Below are 16725 nucleotides of genomic sequence, written 5' to 3'. Positions count from 1 at the left end.
TTAACATGTTTTTTATTATTATTTATTTACATTATTAATACTTGTTTTCTTGTTGTATGATCTGCTCTTCCACAGTCAAAAGTCTAATTGACTGATTTCGATATGCATGTTGGTATTTTTTAAGTGTTTTTCAAACTTACTGCACACTCAGACGGTGTGTATCTTTGGTATAGACAATGAAACTAGGACACCGTGCTGCTTTAGTGGTTTTAAAAACCTTTCATCAGGTTAATACTTAATTTAATTCACAGTGATTGCTGCGTTTAAAACTGAATGTGTGACAGACCGTGCTAAATTACGCACGGCATTGGAAAACTTCCTCTGCTTAAGTGGCAGTGCGGGGGATGTAACAATTATTTTCACTTTAATGCTTCAGTAGGCAAGAAAAGCCACCTGTTTCGTAATCCTAAATCACAATGGGGCTGCTGCACAGAGGGCCATCTCCACTAATTGGGAGGACAACGATTAAAGGGATAGTTTGGTTGTTTTGAAGTGAGGTTGTATGAGGTACTTATACATAGTCTGTGTATTACCTAGAGGAAGATGATGGTCGACACACTTGCAGCTTGGAGAAGCAGGCAGGAGTTGTTGCACCCACCTCACGCCTGTATCTCTCCCATCATTATCAAATGAAGGCAAAAAGCCAGTGGTACCACTGCCGTATCATCATCTTCCTCCTGTGTAATTAGCTGCAACTTCAATATCAGTGGTTGTTGTCCATTGTTTTGGATTTCATGAATGGAATATGTCCAACGTCCCCTCCTTCACTGCAACTCACTTTGGTGGGGATGAACTGACCTCCAGTCGCTGTGGGTATTCTGCAATTTGCACGCAGCACTTTACTCTACAGACTTTGAGAAAACACCATATTTGCATTCATTTTGAGTATACTGAAGCCTTGAGAGGAAAGAGCTTGAAAGCTGGCTAAGAGACCATCCCGCAGAGAAGTGGTCATAAATAGTGATGTGTGTAAATGAGCCAGACTGAGACACCTGGGCTCATTTCCAAATAGCTAATTTCATCTTTTCAGCAGCATGGGATGCCAGATGACCTGTTAAGAGAAAAAGCAGCCGAACAGTAAATGTTTAGAATTATAGAAGAGTTTCCCACACCACATTGTTAGGCATGTTACATACACATCTTCCCCTTCAGGTCTCCTTCACAATACCCTCTCCTATGTCTGTACTACATTACAATGTCCATCCATTACCTTTACATTAGGAGTTGAAGTGGGAGGAACATGTGGCCTTGTGTGCTGGTGGGAATAATGAGGATGTTTCATAGCCTGTGAAGCTATTGATCCTGAGATCATTCGATGACCTCGGTGTACAGTCAGTACACCTTGAATGAAGACCTAACGTGTAAATTAGGACAAATAGACAATAAGGTATTTACATCTACTGTCTGCTCAAAAACTGAAATAATCCAATTAAAACCAGGCTATTGAATATTTTAAGTTTCATCCCTGAAAACATAACTTGCTAACAGAGGAGAAGTGTCAAACCATTTTGCGCATTATGACGCATGTAAGACGCCAACCTTTAACCAACAGAAACTGCAGAGACATGTGGCAAGCAATGTTAATACGAGCTAACAGCTGTGCTAGCTGACAGGTAAGAGAATCAATTCGCAGCCAAATATAAATACAGTAACCAATTTAATTTTATAGCACATAGTATTGGGTTTAATAAAATAATAACATACCCAAAAAAGGCAAAATATTAAGAAGACAAACCACAACGACCAGAAAGTGACGCAGCAAAATATGTGATTCTAGAAGTGGGGATGTGAAGAGTACTAGCAAGGCTAGTTGTTAAACTACTGTAGCTGGCGAGCTAACAGCTAGCATGCTAGCCACCTCAAAGAAAAGTCAGTCATATTAACTCTATGAGGTTATTTCAGATTGTTCCATACTGGGTCATTTCAATAAGGAGTCATCAAAATGGGGGCTCTCCAAGATATCTAGGTTGCTTACTGTCAGTTAGCGGGTTTTGCTTCAAATGTATTATTCTAAATGGACTAACTGGATCATATCTCATCTTACCCACGACCAATGCAGTCCTTTACATTTTCTAATGCAGTGCAATTTTACAGAAGAGTAATAGCACTAAGGCCGTCTTCATACATGCATCAGTACTGTGTGGAAAAAAAAAAAAAGAAAAGAAGAAGCTGCATTGAGACAGTGGGGATGCAAACGCAATATTCTTACATTATAAGATAGCAAAACAACACAAAGACACACAATCTATGATATGATTACATTCATTGCAAGATCAACTGTTGTTTCACTTTGCACCTCTCTGTTGTAGCAATCGATTTGACGACTCCCATTAATAAGTGCCTGCATGTTGCGGCCTGTAAAATAAATGTACAGCTCTCTCTCTGTTCTCTCTGTCTCTGTGTGTCTCTCTCTCTCTCCCTCCCTCCCTCCTTGAAGTTACTCTAAATGCCCTCTGTATCACGTTGGTCCATAATATATCATTTCCTCTGGCTAATGTGCTTTTGTAGATCTCTTGATTGGTACAGCAAGTGAAATGTTTGTATGTGCAAAGTGAAGTTAAGGTTGGCTGCTTCAACCTGATTCCAATTGGCCATATTTTCCTCTACATTAATCTGGCCAAGACAAATGTACCTTTCAGATATGTTTATGCAGGTCAAGACTTTTAGCTATGACCTCCCCACGACTTGTCTTCTTCTAGGAAGACATGGATCAGCTGCCTTTTAAGCTCAATAATTTGCATCTTTAGAGGTAAAATGATCTGAAATGTGATACTTCTGTCTCATTAAATGCCTTCCGAGAAACATTTTCTCTCCAAGAGGTAAGATCTTCTATCTTAAGTGGATTCACCTGAGCTCCCCCTTATGTTTTGCTGTTTCTGATCCTGCATTTTGGTCAACTTCCGCTTTATTTCCATTGGTGGTGTTTCTATTTATGTGCATGTGTCATTGCAAATGCCTTACGTTTTGTTGTATCTATTATTCTATGATTCATGACATACAATGTTAATGCACTGCCGTCTGGCCCCAAATGCATTGTATGCATTCTCATTAAATGAAACATGATGCAACGTCAGTTTGTCTGGAGCAAAGCCAGAGGGACATGACGTGGTCACTTAAAGGAATACTCCACTAAAACCTATCAAATACTCGCTCCCCTTTAGGCTCGAGATGGGGCCCTTAAATGTTTATAGATTGCTTAATTTGTGGAGGACAGCGGCTGTATTTTCAGTGGAGTATTCCTTTCACTTGCCTTCAAGATCTGAGTTTTTTGCATCTCATTCTCAAAGCAAACATCCCATTTGTGTTGTCTAATGCTTGAAGCTTTTCAACAACATGTGCTGTTAAAAGCAGAAGCACATTTTCTGTTAAGTCCTGTTCTGTGTTTACCTAATCGTCCTTCCTTTCTCCTGTTTCTCTCCTTTTTTCACAGTTGATCAAAGTATGTTTGAGAACTCCATTGCCCAGCAGCAGAGTCCTCAGACCTCTAGGTCGGGCCAGCCCTCAACCTGGCGCTCCCCAGCATCAGCCAATCATAACCTGGGCTCCGGCTCTGTCGACTCTCCTTCCTCTGGTGGCCAACAGAGGCTTAAAAACGCCATTAATCTGGGCAAGGCTGTCGGCGCAAAGGTGAGCACAGCACAAGCAGCAGTTCTCCTCTTCTCCTCTTGATATTTGGGTTGTAATGTTAATTTTAATGTCTTTAGTGTTTCGTCAGTGAAGCAGATTTCTGTCTTTCTTTATTTTTCATTGAGGTCAACGACTTGTTAAGAAGAAAGGAGCCCAGTCACCTCGGAGACATCGGGGTCACTGAGGTCAACAAGAACGTTGATGCGGTGTGGAGCTGTATGGACCAACTCAACCAGACCACTGCAAACAGGTACACATACACATATCTCCTCTGTATGTGCGCGTTGTGAAGAAAGTACGTGATCCGTTAGAACTTATCCTCTTCTAAACTTAATCTCAACCCTAAACCTGAACCTAAGATCATCTTAAATGAATTTGCAAACTTGTGCCTCAAAGACCTCACTGATGAAATGTATCATTTTGTAGCACTTTTGTATTGCATGTATTTATTTTTAGGGTGAATATGTAAAATTCATGGAACTTTTCACTCGTTCAATTTAATGATATAGCCACTGGCAGACATTATCTTATTGTAGGCAAAAATATTGAATTACCTGTGCTGAGAGAAATGTCTATCACTGTATATTATAGCTCGCAGAAAAGGTGAATGATTTAAGATTTTTCCTGTGAAATGTGGTTTGAATTAATGACACATCAAAACATTTCCTGTGAGACGTCTGAAATTGAATAAGACTAAACTTTTCATCTTCTTGTACAGTCGAAATGTAAATGCCTTTTAATTGTGTATTCATGACCTGCTTACATGCGCGCACATACATTCCAGGTTGTTTCTGTGTTGTCTGTATTTGGGGATTTGTTCCAGAAAGCATTGATCTGTTGTCTCTCCTGAAGATCGATCAAGCAGAAGTCATTTCCAGCAATGTGAATAGATTAAGTTTCATTTACCGGTGGTGATGCGTGAGGATTATTTTACTGGTTCGGACGAGTGGAGCTGAGAGATATTTTAGCTCATGACGCACTTACTGTTGAAACCTGGATGCAACGATGCAGTGGGCTCTTTTTTTCTTTAATCGACTGAAAATGAAAGGAGCAAGACCTCATCTATCACTTATCTTTGAATTGATTCCAGTATCGGATGGTTAATGACATGATCAGAGATTTGGATGCATGAAATTCAGGACAAATCAATATGAGAGAGGTTAGAAGCCAAAACGTACCCGTAAAGATCCTCCCCCATTAGATATCAATAGTCGTACTGGAAAAGAGGATAAAGAAATAAAATTGAACGATCCATCAAAGTTTCAAGACTAAGCAGTATACAAAGATTGATAAAGATGTTCAAATTACATAGACGTTGAAGTCTAAGTTCAGATGCCTTACAATAAAATCCATGAAGTGTTATTAAACTTATACTTAAAGTCCTCTTCGGATGTTTTTAACGTTACACAAGACGAGCAGCTAATGCTACATCCCACTGCCTCGTAACTTCTCCCAGTTAACGGCACAACTGACAGTGAAGCCTGTGTTGTTCGTATAAGAACATGCACCAATCCAGCATTATTGAAAATACAAACTCAGTGATGACAGTGACCCGGGAAGTGAGGTAAACATACCCAGCCCAAAGCAGCATTTTAGAGAAAAGATATCCATAGTGACGGACTAAAAATGTATCCAGTTTTTGACTGCCCAAGACGTAATTTCCGTGGTATTTCTGATTTAGTATTTGAGGTAAGAATTGCGGAAATCATTGATTTATTGCAGTAACTCCATCATTTTGTAGCGGATTTTGGTATCTAATGGCCTGAGAAGGAGAGATAGACCCCCTACTACACACACACACACCAGCCTATTGTTCATACACATGGAGCTGAGAGCTGACTTTCTGTGCTCTTCACATTCTCAGACTGCACAGCAGTGCTTATTGAAATGAATTGTCTTTGAGTGCATCCCCGTCAGCTCCGATGAACGATCATCTATCCATCCATTATCTTCCGCTTATCTAAATCTGGCGGAGGACAACACCCACTGGGAACGTCTTTGCCTTTGTTCCAAGTATACCGACATAGCTCTCACTTTGGATGTGATGGCTAGTTGCAACGACCCTGCAATGACCCCTGGTGCCCCCATGCTTTCTTTCCGAGAGTTACATGAGAAGAAGAATAAATGTAGAAAAAAGATGATCGTACACTTTTGAAAACAGAACAAGGTTAATAAGACCTCATAACACTTAAACGCAGCATGTGTACCAGTACCAGAACTTTTGGTACTTCTTACTTCTGACCTCTGTTTAACTAATTGCCTCTATGTCTCTCGCTTTCTCCTCCTTTCCCCATCACTCTCCACCTCCCAATTCATCCTCTCCTCCTCCAGTCACATCTCCTTCTTTGACTCCTTCCCCCGGCTGGACCCACCACCCCCATCGGGGAAGAAGCGCCTCCCTCGGGCGCTGAAGACCACCCAGGACATGATGATCTCCTCTGACCCCGTGGTCTCCTCTCCGGACCCTGCTGAGTCATCCTCCTTCCTTTCTTCTCCCGACAAGGCGCCCCTCATCGCCAAGGAGGAGCTGAAGAACAGCGAGGAGCAGCAGCGGGGCGAGAAGGAGGACGAGGGGTCGGAGGAGCTCACATTGCCTCCTGGCCCAGCAGAGAAGAAATTTGTTGCTGATCGTTGGGAGACGAAAGGAAGCAACGGCAAAGTTGTGGTAGGTGAAGAAGAAGATGTAGTGGAAAACGGGAGCACTATGGGAGGCGAAGAGGAGCATCAGCCCCAGCTGCAGCGCTCTGTGCCAGACCTCATCAACAAAGATCCCCCCCTGGAGCCCAGAGCTAAGCCCTGCGATGTCTGGCAGAAGGCATCCGGGTCGGACTCCCGGCTGGCCTCCACACCCTGCTCGGGGAAAACTTCCTGCCGCATCAGCGTGGGCGAGGATTTCCCGCTGGGTAACGGAGCCCCCTGCAGTAAAGGCACCGGAGGGAGCACTGATGATTTAGAGTCCCACCCGGACCTGCTGTCGTTTGAGTAACGAGCACAACCAGAGTCAGATACCAGTCCAGTATGTCTCAAAAAGTTTGAATGTTTTGCTCTTAATTCCAACGCGAGCGGCTCAAGGGGTAATTCAAACAGACTGATAATAAGTACTGTGGATCAAACATTCACTGCCACTTTGAAATACTTAACTCTCCCTGCTCCAGGGTATGCTTTAAGAAAAGGGAACAAGGGCTTCCGGGAATCCGGGCAGGGGCCAGATCTGTTGCTTTTTTTTTTTTTTGCTTTTTTGCATCTTTTTAGATGTGTGGATGAGTTTAAATGTCATGTACAATGTGGCCCTCCAACATAGCTGAGAGACACTACCAGCTTCTCCCTGATGATAGGAACACAGAGCTGACCAGCACCAGATAATGAAGGAGTAGCAACAGAGAGAAAACGTGTTGGAGGTAAGGGTTCCTGATGGTGCAGTGAGAATTCAAATATTAACATTTCAACCATAGAACACATGACTATTAAGGAATATAATTTTATCATCATAGTCTTATTTATCATGTTTTAGCTTTTCCAAGGTTTTATAACGTGTCATGTCTGCTTTAACAATGCAATAATACCAGATAATGCAATAATGAATGTAATCAATGTGATGAAATATCCCTTTAAATGGGCTGAAAATGTAAAATCCCGTTAACGAATAACTGGCAATCGTAAAAAAACTTCATACTTCATTCTTCCTGAAAAAGTTAAACGTTACAACTATCGATGTATGGGTTGTTCTATTATTTATCAGCATTAAGTTATTATATTATCATGCCATTGATTTCCAGACACTTTTTTGCCATTTAGAGGGATATTTGTTTCATGATTGTCACTTTGTAGTCCATACTATACAAAAGCTGCTACAATGAAACCAATTACAAACCGCAACTAACATGTGTCATATAGAAATGTAATTTGCATTTGATATAATTAGAGCACTAAGTTTTAGCATCATTTTCATCAGTGTAATAGTATTTCCAGTGTGGAAACGAGCGGGGGAGGCTGAAGGAATGCGGACGTGTTAGAGATGGACTGTTTTTTGGGGGGAGTTCGCTTTCAGTTCAGTCATCACAAAATATCCCGCAGAGTTTGTCAGGACTGGAAGCCTTTTGACCCGTAGCTTCATTCATATTACATCACTTCTGACCCCTTTTTGGAGTTTTAGATCTTGTCTCATGCTACACAGGCCTTTGGCATGGACTGTGACCCTTAAAGGGACCTTTTAAAGCTCTGGCAGCAAGAAAAGGAGTATTTTTTTTGCGAAAATACATCATAATCAGCAATATTGAAACTTTACCTATTGACCCCAGGTAGTGTACGTTTGCAACAGTTAAAAATTGTCTCATCTTAAATCTTTAATTAGGCAAATATTAGTAGAAACAAAACCGAGCAACCAGACTGAGGTTATTTACATGTGTGTATCTCTGGTCCAAGATGAGAATGGCTTCCAGTCTTCCTTTGTCTGGCTGAACTTAACGTAGACTCTTATTACACCCCCGAACAAAACTGACAGCGAGTCGGGATGAAAGGATGAATGAGCGGACGGGCGGCATGTGGAGGGGCGGGCTGGTGAAACGTTGTTTTTGAGCAAAAGACAGAGGAGATAATGAGCTGTCAACAGAGAGCGATGAAGGAGGTGTATTTTATTCAAGCACATCATTAAGTGACAGACCAAAGACATGAATTAGCAACTCAGTCAGAAAGTGTTTGTTTTTGAAAAAAAGAAGCAATAATTCATACAGAAGATGTGATTATTTCTCTTTTTATTTTCACTTCTTCTACTAAGGAAAAAGTTTTAACCAAAAGTTGAAGCATTTTAAACAATTTAATAGCGATTCACATCTTGTTTAAGATCTCTTGACCCTCCTGACTCAGTCAGATGTGTGCAGCTGCTCAAAGGTCAGCTGACACTAACGGGGAAATAACCTGCTTTTGGTTCAGTCCATATGCTTCAACTTCATCACTGTGTCACCGAAAGGATCAGGCTGCAATGGTTGTTTTAGCACAATCAAAGTTACACTATTATCTGAGCATCTTGACACATATGGAAAGCAAGCTTGCAGATGCCGAATCCAGACCCTAAAAATAACCCGATTTTCTAAAAGAGATCCTCAAGTGGCCTCTATAAGTGACCACTGTGTCCTTGCAGGGAGTTCCTGACTTCAAAAAAAGGGCAAGACATTTCCCAGAAGACACCGAGACAGACACTGTAGCTGCGGTCAGGTCGTGCCCGGCAGAATGAGAGGAATGTGGAGCTGGACTGCTAGAGAAAGGAAGCTTTGTCTCTCTCAGTCTGTCTCCTGTTTCTTTCTTACATACTGCAAATGTCCCCATTTACTTTTAAAGCAGAAGCAAAACAGCTGGCACCCACAGGAAAAACCACATTACAAAAAAAAATGATTTTCCTTAATGGTTGCGTCGAGCAATCCTCAAACCTTTTACTGCGTTTCTATCTTCAACTTAAAAGAGTTTAATTTGATTTAGATGCACTCAGGACGGTGGAATGTACAGAGTGCCTGTTTTATGGAAACAGACGCTGCTGTTGAATTTTTCAAACGTCATATCTCCACTGTGTTGGGGCGGCAGATGTTTCAGCGGTGGATATCTCCAAAACAATACAATCTGCTGGATAAGACCTCAGTGGGAATATTTAGAGGTTTGCACGATCTGTCCCTTCAGGGGGAACGAGTTTAATTATATTATGAAAATAAATGCAGTGAAGCAACCAAGAGTAGAGATCTAAACTAAATGATCTGATACTGATAATCACCAAAACGTAACCAATCACCCATATTGAAATTGTTTTTTAAATCTTTTTGATGCCTCAGTACAAATTTAAATTCCTTGAAAACCTGGTTTCAAATTATTTCACAACATTAAATATTAATTAATGACAATCAAAGTTAAAGTTCAAAATAAAAGTGTTATTTAGTGAGAGTTTGATGCTGAAAAGCTCTGGTTTGATCACATTTGATTGACGGTGCTCGCAATATTGCTGATTCCTGATTGGTGCATGGAAATACATGACATCACCTTTGTTTCAACTGAGTCCACTTTAAAGCAGTGAGAAACAAAAATACGGGATTCTCTCATTGGAAAGAAATGTTCGGTTCATGTTGGACCCCCATCACACAAAATCTGTTTTCATGGCCTTAAAGCGTGTTTTATCTCGTAATCTGTCATTTGAATCTCAGATATATTTTAACCACATATAATACCACTGTAGTCATTCAGATGATTGCTACACACCTGGAGAAACCAGGAATCGGAGAGGTTTTGACGAAACCGACCAAAACCAAACACGCATACTTCCCGCCTGACGACAGCTGCGTATATTTAGTCGATGGTAAAAGCAATAAGATGAGATGGAGGGTTGCTCAGAGGGCGGCGGACTGTCTGAAATGCCTTGTTTCTTCCCTTTCAGCAAAGTGTAAAGAAAAGAAGCTAAATGCATTTTTGAGACAATCGGAGCAGCTCTATTCAGTTGTCGTGCATATTTTAAGAACCACTAAGGTCGATTTGTATTGTATTTTCTGATGAAGGAACAGTGGTGTACATTTTATGGAAATATTCTATCGCTCTTTTTTTTTTTTTTTTTTACAATCTCTGTGAATATGCAAATTGGGTCTTGCTCTAACAAATGAAGGAAAGTGATTTATTTTGATATTCAGTCATAGAATGTAGTTATGGCAAGCTGTGTTATTTAGTTGCCTCGGTTAATTTGATAAAAGAAAAAGAAAAACGGTCCAGCTTTCTATTTTTTATGTTGTTGAATCGTGTGCGTTTGTCTTTGTGAAGCCAGTCGACGACATTGCAGTGATTGTGATGAATGAAGGAAGTTAAACACTGCACACCGAGGCACAGACGGAAGGCAAACCCGGGACTTTCTATCGATCTATACTCTAAAAGTGCTGCAAATTACATCTTTAAGTATTTATCCATGATGCAAATATGCTACACAAATCAAAGTGAATGAATATTTGTTTTTTGTTTTATCTTCCTAATGCATCTGTTTTTAAAGTGGGGATGTAATAACTCCTGTAATGACTGTAATCGTTTTAAACAAAAAAAAATAGACCTAATCATGATTTCTTTTGTGGTGTGTGTTTATGTGTCTTTTTAAAGATGAATGTCACTTCTTTTTTTTTGCTCTGCGTAGAAAAAGCCTCTCTTCATTTATTCCGGGCATATCCTGTCTTTGATGCGTTTCCTTCGTCTCGTTCCTGCGACGACAGCAGCCAGACTCCCACTCAGCCCCACCAGTACACTTCCTGTTTTGACGAAGCTGATGTCCTTGACAGTTATTTTTCCAGTCAGTGAGAGTCTTCAGTATAGATGGGCCCTTGTGTGTCCTGCCTCCGTTTGATAGATCGTCTGTTTCTAGAGAACCAAACGCAGAGAGACGGCGGTGGCGAGGATTCAAGAATGGAAGCTGCTCTGATGTTTAATTCATCTGTGTTTGTCCTTATTCATGGAGATCCGTGTGTCGCCGGCCTCGTGTTTGTTGACGTGTCGAGATGAGCTGAAGCCCGTCAGGAATAAGATGGAGGAAGAATCCAAGAATGTAGACGACTGCATGATGAGGCTGTTTTATTTACCCAACTTCCACAGCAGTGCAAACATCCAATCAGCAAAGACACACAGGTCTTGTCACCGTTAAATAATTCAAAGATGATGCATTTATTCATTCTTTACAAAGGAATCTAGGCTTCTTTGCATAATAAATCACCAAGTTTGGGGCACAGTTAGAAGGCTGGATGAAGTTTGTGCCGCCTAACATTGTTTAAACAATTTGGCTTATTTGTGAGAAGTTCCCCAGAACTGAAAGTCACACTTACCCAAAAATTCTGCAGCAGACAGCATCAGGGGCTGAAATGTCCTGACTTTTAGCCCCTAGCATGAGTCAAGCTCCAGGGACACTGGATCCTTCATTTCCCATCATGCAACTCAATAGCATCTTTCATTAGACCCTTCCTGACAAGTCAATGCTCAAAACTTTCAAACTCCATGCCCCCAGTTCATAACACAAAACACAAAAATTCTGTTTTCAATCCAAAACCAACATAACCCTGATGACATCACTATGACGTCATCGGGGTTATTGACTCAAACTTTGGAAAAGTCTCTTCAGAAACCAAAAAGATATTATCCAGGGGTTTTCTGGCCGAGTAGTGCTAATCATGACGAGTAAACTGAACTTGATGTGTACAATCTGTAGAGTTCACCCCGGGCCCCGAAGGATTTGAAAACCAGAGTGGAAATGCAGTTCGAGCTTCTGTAATCTCGTATGTTTCTTAGTGGAACGGAAAATGGGGTAAAACTTCCAAGAGGACTTGTTAAAATCTTTCAAGGGTTAAATTTGATTACGTGGAATTACTTAATGAGCACAGACTTCTGTGAAGAAGTCGGGGTGTATCCTAACATTTTAATATCCTATTTTTTTTTTCATATGCATTTTTTTAGATGTACATTTGTCACAGTATGACGCAGTGCTGAACAAGTTTTACCTGGTTTAACAAATCCTTAAAGGAGTACCTGCACCTCGCTCCCACTTCCAAACAGGGCTCATGCATGTGATTTTGTGCACGTGACCTCCACAACATGCATCCAATTGGATTCTAGAAATGACGGGAGGCGGAAGATAAGTCAAACAATTTTACTGCAGAGAAAAACAGTGAAAACGTTTCCATGGTCAGATGTGCAACAGACCGGAAATGTTCAACCCACAGACGTTAAAGTGCTGCAACCTTTTGTCCTCCAAACAAGATCCAGTGTGGAGCTTAAGGCCCCGAAAACACTTGGACTTGCTCTGTAAGATACTTTGTAAAGCGTAAGTACATTCTTCTTCATCCTCCAAGACATGTTGTTATTTATGTCATAGTGATATTTATACGAGTACCAAGCAGAGAGTGATCTGAAAGCAAAATTAGCACAGCTCTTCGATGAGCTGTTTTCAGAGCAGGGTGAAAATGTTCTTTGTGGCTGTAAGAAATAGCCCCCATATTGAGTGTGAGGCTCTGTCTGAGTTTGTTATATCTATACAATGTATATTTAATACTTGTATTATGTTATGAGACAGAAAGCCACCTCTCTCCCTCTCCCCACATGCTTTCTGCCGCACAGACAGAGCGAAGGGAGTCTGCTCACAGAGGTGAAACGCCAGATATGGAGATGAATGTTAACGGTGTAATGATTACAGCCAGTTTATCAGTTTAAGCTGTTCTTGTTTGGGACTTTAAATACAGACGAGGAAGTAGAGTAAGAGACGGATAAATGTCAAAAGAAGAAGGAACTCGAAGATAAAACGTCGTCCTCGCTGATAACCTTTGGACGTTTCACTACCTTTATGTGGAAAGTCTTTCCTCAGTTTGTAGCAACTCCTAGCTTCAAGCTAGTAGTTTACTTAGTCAGGTTGCTCCCTGACCTGCGGTGCTGCTCATCAATTAAGATTGTTTTGGTGAGTTTTCTAGTTTAGGAATATATACAGTCGATATCTCCAAAATTAGGCAACTCAAAACAATCTAGATTGACAAATAGCACTAAAGGTTAGAGGAATTATATGTATTTTTGGGGTGAACTGTCCCATCAAGGATGTCTAAGTTATGACTGTTATGTAACTGTAATTATTACTATGTGTAAACAAAGCCAAAACATTCCTTTATTTATGAATGCATGGATGAATCTGTGTGTTTCAGAGTTAGTAGCATTTATGTTGTCAAGATTTAGAAGGAACCATCCAATTAAGCAAACTGTTTTTAGCCTTACATTTTGTAATTTAAAGGTATATTGAATTTATTTTAGTGAATATCATTTAGTTTGCATCATTATGAAACAGAAGTTGAATCAACAGTCAGGCCATATACTGTATGTCCACCATTTTACATCTTTTACTCCCTTCTAGCTACCTAACTGACGTTGGTGTTAGTTGTGTCAGTGAGCTAGTTCTGTTAGCTACGTAACAGTTATATTTCTATTCTATGATATTTCTACCACACACACACACATCCATTGTTTGTCACCCTCCTATTCTCTCTCTCTATATTTCTCTCTCTCTCTCATACACGGGCAGCACTCTTGACCCTCGGGAGTTTGCTGCCTGAAGTTCCTATTGGGTTTATTGATCGTCATGGGGAAAGATTGCGGCCCTGTGTTTGTGTGTGTGTATGTGAGAGGGACAACCCTGAGAGCCAATCTAGCACCTCAATCCAGCCTAATCCACACACTACAAGCACAATCTAATCATTAAAGCTGCTGCTGATAGCTGACAACAATCACGTGTTCTACCAAAGCCTGGGAAAGCAATTCAATTTGTACAAACTATTAACAAAACCGGGGGAATAAGCGACGAAACAGCACAAAGCAGTGTGTTCTATCTGCCATATTAATACAAAATAAATACCTGTTTTTGATCGGTTGGCAGGAGTTTATTAAGATCGTATATCAGAACCACCATTCTAAATCAGTATTTGTACCAATCTTTTGTAATTTGCTGATGCAAGCGAGACACACAATAATTTAACAAATGACAATGTAGAAATGGAACATTTGATGTCTGGATTCAGAAAATAAGACTAGAAGATGGAAATGTTCTCTGCATCGAGGCCACCAATAATATTTTTTATATATTTGTTTTGCTTTTTAATGCTTACATGGTATGTGTGTGTGTTGCTGCCTTTTGTTTGCCTCTGGCTGAGATCCAGTGGAAGTGTCAGGAGTCCCTCTGGTTTCTTTTTTCACCATCTTCCTGCTCCTCTCGTCCTGTCTGCCTCCCTCTATCTCTCAGACAGTAATTCCTGCCTGACTTTGACTTTTGTTTTTTTGTTCATGCATGGCTGATCAAGACACAGTGTCATGCTTCAGGAAAAAGGGTATGCTATGTACATCTAATTTACAGCCTCCTTTGTGCTTACCTCATCCATCCATCCATCTGTCATACACGGGGCTATTGCAGCCTCTCAAAGCCCCAGACGGGGCCTCCTTTATGTGAGGAGGCTGTCAAAAGAAAGCCCTCTAAACAGGATGGGAGTGGTGGGATGTGCAGACAGACAGACAATCAGACAGACAGGCTGTTAACTGAGGCAACATTACATCTCTCTGTGCAATGAAACAGGCCACAGGGGCTTTACTGCAAAAACAGTTATTTTAACAGGCCGTTAAATGCAGTGTTTTAAACTATTTAAAGCTTATTTTTTCTTCGGGGAAGAGAAACAGAAACGTGTCAGTTAAGTATGATTGTTTTATATGTTTCCAAAGCAAATTAACGTATGTTTTTCAGAATCAGATTTCCACAGGGGGGAAAAAATAAATGCAATGGTTTTTTTTAAATTTCCATTAGCCCGGGTTCCCTGAGGAACTGAGTTACAAGTAATCGAGTGCCTCACAAAAATAAACAATAAAAAAGCAGCACATTCAGTTAATTAATTCACTCGCCACTGGGGCAGCTTTAAGAGAGCGGAGTGCACTTTGTGTTTTACCACATGGAGGAAATCAGATGTTAAATGCTGCAGAACGCAGAGCTGACCTGTTGTTTTGACTTCTCTGCTCGTCATTGGAAAAGGTTAACTGCTTTATGAATCACACCAGGCTGCCCATAGTGTCAAATCTACGTAAACAAACTGACATGCAGTGAGACACGTCTCACTTAGAGATTGCACAGATGCTCCACAAGTGGCCCGACGCTAGCCTGGGGCCTGCCAATTTATTTGTGGGACACACTTGAGGAAGGCATCATTGATCTCAGCGAACACTTCCTCTTTCGTTGGTGTGGGTTAGTCACGCCCCTTTTCATTACTCATGCTTGCCATGGAGATCATGTGTTTGTGAAGTTGTGTGTGTGTGCGTGTGTGTGTGAGAGAGTGAATGCATGCATGTGTGAATGCATTCGCCTAAGTGGTAGCAGCTATATAAAATTTAAGTTTGTTATATAAACATGTCAATATGCACTTTTCGCTTTGTTTTTGTGATGTGCTAGTGCGTTGACTTTAGGGATGGCAATATCAGTTGGTCGGTCCACTGCTTGGGTCCAGACTGAAATATCTGTTGCATTAAATGAAAAATGAAAAAATGTTCTTCCAGACATTCACGTTCCCCTCAGGAGTAATATTAATACCTTTTTCATGAAGCGCCATCATCAGGTCAAAATTGTCCATTGTTTGATTTATGACTAAATACCTGCAAAACTAGTGACATTTCCATAGTCTAAGCTGTGCTATGTGTTTAGTCCAAATGTAAGAATGCATGTTAAAGATGTTTACATGCCCTCTAAACGTTGCCTTTTTGAGTGTTAGCGTTCCGCTCAAGCACAGCCTCACACAGCCTCTAGCATGGTTGTCGGCTTGTTTTATAGGCTAATGTTGTGTCTGTCTCTTTCATGGTCTCTTTCTGCGCCTTTAAACACTTTATATATCTCTATTAAAAAGTTCAAAAACAAAGTTTATCACTCACTGAAATATTTTAAACATTCATCACAAAAATTCATTGCAAAAGAGACATTTCATGGTAGATTTAACATCAAACAGTGTCGTCAATGTAATGTCCGTATACGGTCCCAGTACTGTAGAGTGACATGCTGGTCTGAGGACACATTTTTTGTTGGCCCAAAACATTGCAAACCACACTGCAGTATAGTGAGCATTTTCCTCTTGACAACAGAGTGATTTCGATCATTTTCTTCCTGGGATTGTATGGAAAAAGTGGTGTTCAGTGTGTCCTTGTGTGTGGCTCTCACTGTCAGTACTCACCACATACTGCCCTTTTATTTATTACCTTTACCTTTGTTTACTATAACCTACACATACCTTTGTCTATAATACCAAGAAAACATTTGCGACCAAGCCATAGTCAATCATACTCAGCTAATCAGCTCCATCTCGTGGGCAGCTGATATCATTACATCTTCAAGAAAGTGACCACCTTGATGAATATGAATAGACAGTGGCAATCCTTACGTTTCCTTTCATATGTATATATTTACTTCGAACATGTTTAAGTAAAAAAAAAAATGAACAGTATATAGCAAACTGTCAATGAGCAAATTCTCATTCTCAATAACAAGAACCATCAGCAAGCAACAAAACAAGCCAGACCTATGATAGATTATTAAATTATATA

At 40.6% G+C, this 16725-nt stretch overlaps 1 protein-coding gene across 1 annotated transcript; it reads left to right on the top strand.

The window, feature by feature from the left end:
• The first annotated feature begins 2787 nt into the window (after window positions 1-2787).
• Window positions 2788-14051, top strand: c6h1orf226 (chromosome 6 C1orf226 homolog). Its single transcript, XM_031869692.1, is given in 5 exon segments — window positions 2788-2805; window positions 2807-2819; window positions 3431-3627; window positions 3753-3877; window positions 5959-14051. Coding segments are annotated over 5 exon segments (1008 nt in total). The 3' UTR covers window positions 6614-14051.
• The last annotated feature ends 2674 nt before the right edge of the window (window positions 14052-16725 follow it).

The sequence above is a fragment of the Anarrhichthys ocellatus genome, unplaced genomic scaffold (genome assembly GCF_004355925.1).
Source record: "Anarrhichthys ocellatus isolate YVR2014 unplaced genomic scaffold, GSC_Weel_1.0 scaffold48, whole genome shotgun sequence".
NCBI lineage: Eukaryota > Metazoa > Chordata > Actinopteri > Perciformes > Anarhichadidae > Anarrhichthys > Anarrhichthys ocellatus.
Note: the sequence above shows the minus strand (reverse complement) of the source record. Positions and strands in the feature narration are given on the sequence as shown.